Source organism: Lichenostomus cassidix, chromosome 3, assembly GCF_008360975.1.
Source record: "Lichenostomus cassidix isolate B80296 chromosome 3, HeHo_3.0, whole genome shotgun sequence".
Lineage (NCBI taxonomy): Eukaryota > Metazoa > Chordata > Aves > Passeriformes > Meliphagidae > Lichenostomus > Lichenostomus cassidix.
In genome coordinates this window covers 34,196,778-34,208,848 of record NC_139483.1, presented here as the reverse complement: position 1 = coordinate 34,208,848, position 12,071 = coordinate 34,196,778, and the positions used below count along the sequence as shown (strand labels likewise).

At 39.2% G+C, this 12,071-nt stretch overlaps 1 protein-coding gene across 2 annotated transcripts in view; it reads right to left on the bottom strand.

The window, feature by feature from the left end:
• Window positions 1-11,746, bottom strand: part of LOC146439434 (visual pigment-like receptor peropsin) — a 41,395-nt gene extending 29,649 nt beyond the window's left edge. Inside the window, exons 1-2 of one of the 2 annotated variants that reach the window (XM_085055228.1) lie at window positions 6,178-11,746; window positions 3,772-4,014 (exon numbers count right to left, since the gene is read on the bottom strand). In XM_085055228.1, coding sequence (XP_084911354.1) covers window positions 3,772-3,814 — 43 coding nt within the window. In that variant the 5' untranslated portion in view covers window positions 3,815-4,014; window positions 6,178-11,746. Of the gene's footprint in view, window positions 1-1,961; window positions 2,707-3,771; window positions 4,015-6,177 lie in introns of those variants that run through there. The other variant, XM_085055229.1, reaches the window with a different exon arrangement.
• Window positions 11,747-12,071: the final 325 nt, after the last annotated feature.

Below are 12,071 nucleotides of genomic sequence, written 5' to 3'. Positions count from 1 at the left end.
GAAATGCAATTTAAGGTTTGAATCTGGAGGTAAGTTTCAAGAACAGCAGTTATGACATGCAAAGCACTTGTAAGCTTGGCGAAAGGAACTGGAAAAATCAAACCCCAATAGCCTAAAGGCTCAGGCACCTAGATATTTGCTAGGAGATGTAAGGTCACAATCAGGAAGCAGCAGAGGAAAACATCTCTGTTGGTTGATTGTTGGAAGAAGTCTGAACTACTGGTGTGATGCAGAGGCAACACTAGGAGGGATCAGTAGAGTTGGTAGAATGTAAATATGAAAAGGAATAGTGATGGCAAGACCTTGCTTGGATGCTGTATTCAGTCCTGGCTATAAGGCTGCTGGGATGACAGGGAAAAGATATCATGACAGGAGATAAATTAATTATTATTACCCCCCAACCCCAATCAATCAACCAATAACAACAACAACAAAAAATTCCCTCAATTGCTTAATATAGGAATACAGAGGTTGACCTCAAGGTATGATTGTTCCTTCAGAAACATAGATTGGCCCTAGGATGTTATTCACAAGCAAAAAAAAAAAAATTATTTCAATTAAAAAGAGTGACCAAAAAGTTGTTGTGATCACTTTAGCTAAGAATTTAGGTGAAGACTCCTATCCAACAGAGAAACAAAATCAGGAGCATGCTTTCAGCTGGAAGAGTGGTAACAATGCCAAAAAACCCCTAGGGAGTTATATGAGGGAGCGTGATAGCTGTGTAAATGAGATTATACATTGTCACAGCAGGGGACTGGCCTTGCTGACCTAAGATGTTCTTTAGAGTCTTAAGAGCAACTGATTAATTCTTTAGCTGATGGTGCAGACATTTCCCAGCCATTCATGAGGGGATATGCAGATGTGAACAGACTGGGGATAAATTGGAATACCTCTGATTTACCTTACAACCACTCTCCTAATCAACTCTTCTAAGACAGAAGCCATATGTATTTCTACTAGAATCTCTGTTTTTGCTCTAAGTACAACTTTCCCTGGTTCCTATAGATAAAAATAAGAAAGGGTAATGTAAACATATTAAAATACTTAGCATTTTACATTTTAACTTCCACAGACCTTTGTCAAGTGTACACTGAGGACTAATAAGTTAATTAAAATATGCAATAAGAATAATAGAATAAGAAAATAATAAGAATAAGAAATCAATAAGAATAATAGAATAAGAAAAAACCTGTTAGGCCAATCATTTAAAACAAGAAACATTTTTGTACATGCTATTTAGAAGAAGAGATTTAATAAAAGTTAAAATTTCTTGTATTTTCCTGTGAGGTACTACAGTTGAAATTTTTATTATCTAGCAAGCTTGCACTCTTTGAAATTTCATAAAGCAGTAAGTCTGCCCAAAATAGATGATATTTAAATGAACAAAATAAAGTCTTCCAGCAGAACTAAAATAAACACTTGGTATTTTTACTGCTAAAACACAGGATAATGTTCCAGTACCTAGATCTTTCATAGATCCTGTTTGAAGAAGTCGATTTCTATGTGCATCCAACAGTCAAAGCAAGAACAATACAAACAATTAAAATTATAAACTATATTTTGGGTATCTGCAGGAGATAATTGTAGGATGCCAACTGACCATCAACAGCCACAGCTCTGAAAATCAGAGAACATCAATTCAGTGCTACTCAGACACAAGAAGACAGAATTATCATGCACTTCTGATAATCTGTACTTTTTTATCTTCCCACATATTAAGCTTAATGAACATTAGTTGAAAGTTTACAGGCTTGATTATCTTTTTCCTCAAGATTTCTGCATTGATTATAATTTTTTTTAACAAAAGCAAGCTGTACCTCTCTGATCTTGCAATTGCTGAAAAATAAGGTTTCATTTTCTATCATCCTGCTCTATTAGGGGTGAAACCCAAATTAATCACTTCGAATTTGGTAACAACCTCTATTTAAGAGCTTCCTTTCACATCCAAGCCAAATACCTACCTAAAGCCAACAGGTAGAAACCTATGATAGTCTCTCCTTGCTCTGTTACAGCTGCCTCTCTGGTCAGAAAACTGATGTTGTTGTTCCTCCAGGGTGCCTGTGCAGAAAACTGGACAGACATTTTCAGTGGAGCTTAAGATGCAGAAATTGCTCTTCCCAGTATGTCCTGGTGATATCCTGGAATCAAGGGGTTTCAGCCTTTTCCTCAGTTTCTGCTCACTGTATACAAGGGAGCTCTCGATAAGACTAATGATCCAAAGAAGGAAATCTCAAGGGACAGGAGCTTTGCAGCCTTCTGACCTATTCTTCTTCACTAATCCTATCTATTAATACAGCCTGTGAACCTGCAGCCAGCACAAGACAGCAGATTTCCTTGTATCCTCATTACTGCTGTATGCAAAAATCTTTAAAGAAGAGTGTGTATCTGACAAAACACAACTTTCTTTAAAATAAGATGACACCACATAACCTACAGGCTCACAGGCACACCCACACCATACTGATATATTGCTTGAATAGCTGCACTTTCATCTGTTTGCCTTCACTGAAGATGAATGGAATTTTAGTTCAAATGAAACTCAGGAAAAATCTCACACAAATTAAAAAAAAAGAAAAGGCACAGTGAAAAGAAGCCAGGGAGGTGTCACCACCTGAGAACGTGACTTTAATACAGAAAAAATCATCTATGGGGTCACTTTACCAGCAGGATAGTTGTTAATTTAAAAAAGAAAGGAAGATAATTTCCAGTAGAGGTAGAAAAAAAATGATAGTACTTTGAATCATATTTTTAGACTGCTAAGCACCGTCTAGACTTGGATTGCTGCTCAGATGGAGGGTAGGGATAGCGTTGTTACTGAAGGCAGTGCCCAGGGACATTCACAAATGCTCAAGGAGACCCACAACAAAGCACACCTACTTTCAGGACAAGGAACTTGGATTAGAGAAGAGGTCCTCAGCAGAGGATCCATTAGAAAGTCTCTGTCCACGGATGCTCATGACTACCAAAAGAAAGATGTACAAAAGGATGACTCTTTACATTGGGCAGAAATTGTATACCTGGTCCATGCTCCCTCTACTCTGTCCTTGGAAATGAAACAGCCATCCAACAGCCCTCTCGTGGGACAAGTCCAAGGCCTCTGGGTGAGATTCCTCAGCTCATTGAAAGGAAAGAGAAAAGCTTCCCAAGGGTTTCCCCCTGCAATGAGGCACATCTCACACTGTGCAGGTCTCTCCTGCTGTCCTGAGCCAGGCTGTTTCCCACCTTGCAGGAATCCACACTAGCAGCAAGCAAGGGATGTATGGACCTGCTATCCCACAGGCAGTGCTGAGGTGGCAGAGCATGCTTGCTAACCACTTTCCTTTGTGCACAAGCAGAGAGTATTTTTCAAGCAAGCTGTTCAAGAAAACTGTATGATTTACATAAACGTGACCTCCTTAGGCATAAGCACTTTAAATGGTAATAAGTAACAATGATAATTATATCCTTGTTCCCACTATAAAAGGAGAATTATATTATTTGACTTGATATTCTGAACTTGAATTTTGATTTTTCCCAGCTGTGAATTTCTATGGTAGAAATACCAAAGGTCTGTAGACCCTTCAACTTTACATTTCAGTGAGAAAGTCTTCTGCCAAGCCTTATCCTTTGTAATAAGAGTGAGAAGGAAGAAAGAGAGAGAGAGAAAAAAAAAAGAACGTTCTGGTATTAAAGGAAAAAAATCTGAGTAAACTGGTCCATGAGTAAACAATCATCCTTTTTGATAATTGTTTTACCCCCACCCCAGTCTTCCCACAATTCACTGATTATTACCTTGACCCATTTGCAGTTTTCTCCTTCCTCCCTCTGGTGGCATCCTCCAGTGAAGAACAGAGGCTTTGCAGACTCCTATGGTTTATTGGGTGCATCTGCAGGGCAGTGTGATTCCAAATGAGAGAAAGGCTCCCTCTGCAGATTCCAGGAGCCTCATTCCATGTCTCCCAGTGCTTTGGTGGTGACCAGTTCAGTGGCTTCACAGAGATTATCCCCGAGTGCCTTCACTATCTTCACAAAATGCTTTGAAAGGATTAGAGCAGCATATGTTATGGGCTGTTCCATAAAAGTACAAGAAAACTGAAATGGTACAGAGAAATTACTGTGTTTCACATAGCTGTGACTACTGGCCTGATATTCTAGTATAACTAGACTCAGTCTAGTTATATTAGAATTCAGTGGACTGTTTCTGATACAGAATAACAGAAAAATCCTAAAAATTAAAATTTGTGTGTGACAGAAAACATACGATGAATGTTTCTAACAAGCACCTGTTTTCCCTGAGCAGCATGGAGATTTGGGCAGTTGCCAAAGGAATGATTTTGTCAGAAAGCTGGTGTAAGTTCTCACAGCACTATGTTTGCATGATACCTGTCATACATGGGTTAAAGGAAAGGACCATAGAAGGAGGAGGCAAAAGAAAAAATATTCACAAGGGATGGGGTAAAATAAACCAAAAGCAGATAGAAATTGGTCATGTGGAACAAAAATGCTGTTTTGTCTCTGTGAGGCATAAAATTTTCTGAGATTTTACAGAAATATATTTAAGGGATTCCAAGGCAAATCCAATGGTATATTAGCAGGAACATCTCTACATAGATTGTTTTTGATAAATTATTTTCATTTTTACTTCACATTTTTAATTAGAATATTCTCTACAAAATGAAAAAACTGTCGATATCCAACAAGAAATCACTTAGTCTTGCAATGAACAATCACGCAATGATGAGTTATGCCTATGGATTTCATTGTGGTAGCCAGAAAGTGCATTTTTTATCAGTGATAGAAGATTTTTACAAATTCAGATCACGTATTTTTTCCCTTCTTCCAATAAAATACACTTGTTGAAAGTATTTGCACAGATTCTTTTTTAACACACATTGAATGAAAAAGAAAAAGACACTGAGCTCAGGCCTGTAATGCTTAAAATCTGTTGAGGGATGAATGTGAATGACTGTGCTCGCTGCATGCCATTTGGAATAGCTTACCTGTAAGAAGCACATCTGAATCTGCTCTTAGGTTGCCAATGTTGAATTTTATACCACTAAACCACATCTGAAATATTTAAACTGAAGAGTGATCATAATGTGAAACATGCTTGACCACTTGTGTTGGGTTATTTGAAAACTCAGTTAAGAAAATGGTTACATCATATAATGAATATATTGTAAAATTGTTACTTCTGCCATGATTTCAATGGACTTTAGCCCCTTATCCTATTAAACTTCATACATTATTCTTGTTCTCATCAATCCTGAATGCTAATGTTTCTCTGAGAAGTTGTGTTCTGTACCTGTTCTGTAGCCTGTGACAGATCTAGAAAACTCCCTGACAGAAAAAAGTGCTTGGTCAGTGCTTACTACTGCAATATACAGTTTGAAATTAACTATTTCTCAAGGAATGCTGTTTAGATTGATCCTAATATGAAGACAGGCTATCCTGCTGCTTCAGATATCTACTGCTTTCATGTTGAAAGGTGATTGAAGAGAATGGAAACTACTCTGTATAGATTAGGTGGCTGAGGTTTTGTGTTGTTTAATCTCGCTGCTCTAAGCTGAATTTACACTGAGTAGATTAGGTGACAGTAAAGGAAATTAAAACCTTCTGAGCAGCTGAATCAGTTTGTGGGAGATCTCACTGAAGTGGGGGAAGTTCAGCTTCTGAGATGATGAAGAGTTTCCTAAGAAGAGGGCAGCTACTCTTGGCAACCACTGATAGAGTGGCTGAAAGGCAGGAGACTCTCTGGGGCACAAAGGAGTACAAGATTTGAGTTTTTATTTCTAACATGCCTTCATGTGTTACGCTGAATTTTTTTTTTTAATTAAAAGAATGTTACTGTAGCTCCAGCTCTAGGAGAACTTGGCTTTTTGGCTTTAAAAGCCTTCCAGTCATCCTTGGTGAGCTCATTACAGTAGCAGGTTTAAAAAAACCTACTTTAGAAGAGTGGCTGGCTGGTGTTCTGTCAGTGGGGTGCTTTTACAGGCTGTGTTGCAGCAGTGCTTCACTGCTCCGGTTCAGAGGGGAGCCCAGATAGAACATCAATTTTCCCCAAATATGGGCTCTCATCATATCATACCATATGCTCACAATCTCAAAATGGTACACGTTTTTAAATGTGAAAGCTGATTCTTAATTGCTTAGGTGTTGGTTCAGAAAGGCTGAATGTCTTGAGGATTTTCTGCTTACCAAATGCTGAAGTACACTAACAGAGGCAGGTGCACTGGATGACCTGTCACTTTGACTCATGTGAAGAAATCATTCTCTGCAAAAAAGGCAGAACAAAACCTTCAGCACTTCATGTATCAGCAGGACTTTAATGTCAGGAGAAATTTAAAGTTGCATTCTAGGGATTAAGCAAGCTATTGCAAATTCAGCAAATTAGGGAATTAGATGGGGGGGAGGGAAAGGGAAGCATAAATAATTTCAAAATGTGTTTCATTTATGACAAAAGAAAATAAAGGACACTAACAGGGGAAAAATTCTCAATAACTATTCAACACAACACATACTTCCTAGCACCTACCATTCTCCCTGGTGTTATACTTACCCTTCTGCTCTTTCTCTTGAGTCTTCCCACAGTTGGCTTCAGTCAGGGAAACAATGGTTACAGGGAGCATCATTTTTCCTATTTTTTTTCTGGAGGGAGGATGATGGTGGTACCCAAGCAGCATGATGTTGAAGCTGCTGCTTTCTTCCTTCCCTTCCTAAAGTCCACTTGGGGTTTCTTTTAGTACATTCTCTTTCTTACTTTACACCTTGTTCTTTTTATTTAGTTTGCAACTTGACATCATGTCAGAATGACCTGTATAAAAAATATCTTACATATGTTGCATACTTCTTATCTGTTTCCTCTGCTACCTACAAGCCAGTTTTGCCTGCTTCCAAGGCTTACATTTAATTGTTTGCTGCTAAGCTGTCCATAGCTCTCAACTGAAATTCCCATGCCCTCTTCTCTTATCTTCTCCATGCCTGCACTCCTCTCCCCTGCATTGTGGGTTGCCACAGGCAGCCCTCAATTGCCAGGCTGGGCCTTTTTTCTTTAACAATGCAATATTAAGATGATGGAATAAATATTTCACTCTACACAGAATAACTACTCACTATGCTTGTCTATACAAGAATTGTGGTTATATTCCATGATTATTAAAAACCAAGTAAAACAAATCAGGAAATAGTCACCTGATATTTCAAATAAACTGCTGTCACAGCTAAGCTGGCTAAAATGAAGTTCCAGGTAGGCTAAGGCAATTTGAGGCAAAGCAAGCCTGACATGCTTTAATACTGGAATGTCAGTACACAGCCTGTGGCATGTTACTAGCAACAGCAATAACTGTATTTGTGGGGCTGCAAGTTACACTGATCAGGCAGTGGCTGCACAGAGCTGCATTGACTTCAGCAAAGTTTTATTCAACATGTAAATTTATAAAACAAGCAAGCCTCCTGCTTAACTCCATCTGCTCTTGTCCTGCTCTTGTGTGAAATTATGCACAGATTGATTCTGACCACTTTGAAAAAAGTGTGGTTTCCTTTTGGATGATGCTTTTTGATCGCTTATGATGATGCTGAACATGTTCAGCTCCAACATCCAAACTAGCAAAACAACACAGACTTTTATCTTAATGTGTTCATATGAGATTGTGTGCAGGCAGCATAAAATAGAGCAAACCCCATTACTCTTATTTAATTTGTGTTTGCCTTGCACAAAACATCAGAAATTTACAGGGTAGTAAGATTCACACCTGAAACTTCCCATTCAAACCTCAGGTACGTTGTCTTACTGAAACTTCCATTCAAAGTGATGAGCTTTCCAAGGACTTAACCACAATTAGAATTTAATCCCAGATTAAGAGAATACACCACAGGAGGAGGAAATCACTGAAAATATAAATAATCTTGGCCTGGTGTTATGCTTCTGTCAGCTGAATCCACCTAAATGTTTCCAGGTGACCCTTGCTATTATAAACGACATCCTGTAGACTCCCATGAAATGTTTAATACTAGCATTCCAGCAGGTGTGGGAGCAGGTAATAGGAATGGCTCATAACAATGAGCAGTCTAGGAAACTGCTGCATCAGAGGAGTCCTAGACATGCTGGTTTCTTCTGCTCTCACCCTTTATGGACTTCTTGTAAGTTTCTGTTGAAAATCAGAAAGAATGCACCTTCCCAGGATGCTGGAAAGGAAAAGTGTTTTTCTTCTGATACCTGGTTTATGCTCCTGTGCATCTCGTGGACTAACAGGGGTAATGGGTATTTCCAGAACACCAAGAATGTCATTCATGCAAACAAGATTAGAGCTTGGAAAGCATCTAACATATTAGGAGGTCACTTGAAAGGAGTACAAGTGTTTAGAGAATCTTGCAAGCTATATAGCAATACACAATAAACTCAAGACTATAAAAGTTTTATGGAGAACAAGACACATTTCCTTACATCCTGTACATTGTTGCTTAACACCAAATGTTACCCTTTTATTTTTTGTCATATATTATGCTTTGATCTATACATTTTATAAAATATATATATTTTACATATATATATATAAAGACTCACAAGTGTTTATGTCTGAGCTCCCAAGAAAGAGGAAACCAGAAATTTCCTTCCCTTTATATGATTTAGTTTACTTCAGGCTAGTACTTTTCCATGCATCAAAAAGATATGAAAAAACCCCAAACATTGTACTTGTACTTACACAACAGTAAAGGTCCCTTGTTCCCTTGCTGAACGGGATAAAGGATTGTAACACTAACATCCACATTCTGGAAATTTAGTGGGACCATTATTTTTGGACAAACCACTTCAGTTTTTCTTCCAAACCTGGGGAAGAAGTCAGGAGTGCAATTTCTAGAAAAGCAAACTGAGGTTTGGATTACCACTATGTGCCTACTGGCTCTTTTGTGTGACTGCCAAAGGAATTCTGCATAAATGCCAGTTATCTGGGGCATGTGGTAAAACCCACGAGTTTTATCACAGACATTATTTCCCCACATGAACAGTTTTAACAGAAGCATCATTATGCCACAGAATACAAGCGTTGTGTGAAGGGACTCCATTCTGGCTCAAAATTTAATTTGGCATTTTGTACCAGAGAGCTTTCTGCCAATATTCTGTGTATAGACAATATTTTATAACCAAGTTGTACATACTCTATTAGAGAGGAAGGAGCTACATATCCATACAAACTGGGTTTTTACAGAAGGAATTTTGAGTCCATTAAAATTTTATTTACTAAAGACAAGACTCATGCTCATTTGCAACAACACAGGTGAAAGAAAATGAAAAATGTCTCAAACTTTGTATATTTCATAATACGAGAAAGTTCTGTCAAATTTCCTGGCTTTGGCTTCTCTAAGAGTATTTTGGAAACACAATAGATGCATTACAGGTTACCCTATAGGTGAAACACAGCCAGCTGATGATTCCAAAGCAGGGCAGATCAGGGGCAGAGCAGGAGAGGCAGCACTGCTACTCCACTGACTTTCTAACACCTGAGCCCCATCACCAGCACCAGCCACATTTCAGCCCCAGCACCTGAACAGCTCATGCCTCTTGAACTCCCAGAGCAAGAGCCCCAGGTTCCACCTTGCAGATAGCGATGTAAAGCATGCATGCAGTCACACAGATTTGCCAAAGAATGGGGCTGATGGGCTGATAAAAGCACAGCAAGATGCCTGTGTCTGCTGCAGCACTTCAGCCTTCTCTCCCCTCACCATCACTGCCCACTCCACTCTCTCTTCCTGAGCTTTTCTGTAGAGAAAGGCTGATTCCCTTCACAGTCCCTTCTGTAAGGATTCAATGGAGCTTAAGTGCTCATTTATTTTCTTTCCCATCCAAAACCCAGAACCTGTACAAAACTAGAAGGTACACTCTCTCACTTCACCGGGTTTCTTTGAAGCTGACTGCTTTCCAGCAGAATGTCCTCAAGAAAAAGCAGGAGTGCTGTCACTCTCCCAGCCTGCTCCTCCCTGCATATTTGAAGCAATGTGCTAATCCCAACCACCTGCAACAGAGAAGTAGTTTCAGATGAAAGGATTACAAGAGGTTTCAAGTTTCAGAGGTTTCTCAGCCTATAACGCCAAGTGAGGATTACTAATAAACTTTCCTAGCCTCTTCTCTTTAAAGGACATTAAAAAAGGGCAATAGTGGTTATCTGTGTCTTCATCAGAAGGTTGGTATCAACAGTCTTACAGAAGACAGATATACCATCACCTCAACAGTCTTCAAGATGCCATGGTGGTGCACAGAAAGGCTATAGATGTCAGCCTTCTTTGTGGAAAACATTGATGCAACATATACCTAAAGACAAAAATTTTATTTTATTTTTTATTAAACTTCCAAGCATTTCACTTTTCTAAGTTGATCTCCTCAACAAAATGATATTGACACTGCAATTTCAAAATATTGATAACAAAGGTAATAGGTACCAGTATCTTCCACTGAAGAATCATGTGGAGCTACAAACAGCTTTTCCATGCAAATGAATGCAGCATTCCTACAAGAGGAATAGACTCAGCACAACATATGACCTACAGAAGAGAAAATACTGTCTCTTGTTTCCCTGGAAAGTTTTAAAACATCAGTGCTCTTTGCAGGGACTCTGCTCTGAGACAAATTTAAGGAAAGGATGGAAGCAGATGACTTCTTAGAGAAGAAACAGGAACAAACAACTCCAGTAGGGATTTCAGAGTGGCTTGCCTGAAAATTACAGTCTCTCTGATCTTATTAATAAATGGCAAAGTTCTTCAGCACTTCAAAAGAAGCAGTATCAGCTTTATATGGCTGTTTGCTTGGTGTATAAATAAATGGGCTGCTTACTTGGGCAAGAGCACATGCTACCAAGCAAGGTCAGAAGAGGTGAGGAGTTACATCCAAACTGCAGCTTGACATGGCCAAGGAGTTGGGAACTTCACCACACTGCCCACTTTTGCTCATAATCCTTTCAGCAGGTCAGCCAAGGCTGTATCTGCTGAGAGAAAACAGAGACCATCACTGTTCACAGACACACAAGAATTGAGCTTTCAAAACACTCTCATACATTTCTCAGGTCACTTTACCAAAGAAAACTGGAAAAATCAAGGATAAAATTTGAATGGCATTTTGCACAATTAGGGTGCCAAGGCTTTTCACAAAGGACATTTTTTTTGCCTAGGCAAACCCAACAAATTCCTGTCAGTCTCGGAGCTTGGCCACACATCAGGTGAAGGATCTGAGCCTTGCTTGCACCTGTGGGGAGTTTTAAGGTTCTTCTCTATACTGGGTCTGAGATATTTGTGCTCTCATAATGCTTTCAATTACAGTGTCTCTTGAGAAGTAGAATTGTAAAGCTCAAGGCTATTGAGAATTTTCTTTAGAAAGCTACAGGAACTGATTCTCTAACATCCTAACTGGAAAGAGAAGTCAGTAGAGCTACTCATTCTGTGGCAGCACTACTACTGAATGTTCACTTCCACTAGGAGCCAGATACAGTTGGACTGAAAGACATCTGTGTAATTTCAAGTAGCAACCCCAAAAAACAATAGCAACTGGCCACAGACAGAAGGTTGTGTCTCCAGTCTTGATGAGGTTTCTTCTTTCCCCACAGCAAAACACCCAGAGAAGTCATTAACAGCACGGCAGCCAAGATGGCTCTCTGCAGAAATGCTAGACTTTCCACCCTGTTTGGGATTTCTCAGAATGAAAACTGATGGCAGCAGGAGACTGAGAATGGATGAAATCAAAGACTACAATCAACAATTAGTCAAAATAAAAACCTTCTGACCTGTGTGAACAGCAAATGGAAATCACCTTTCAGATGTTTCTTGATGCTGTCCTCACAGTGAGGTACACAGCTCAGGAGCCTACACTGGCACTGCAGGAACAAGTGGAGAGCTCTGACTGAACATACCGAATTCAGAATTATTTTTCTAAGTCTTTAAACCTATAACCTAAATCTGTATGCCACGTGAGATCGTACAGACCTTCCAATAGCTCAATTGTTCCCTTTCCTTTTGTGTACCTGCTGCAATCTCAGGGATAAGAAGGTATACTTTTTTAAATAGATCCTTGATCCCATCTCTGATCTGACACTTTCAATGATGGTAAA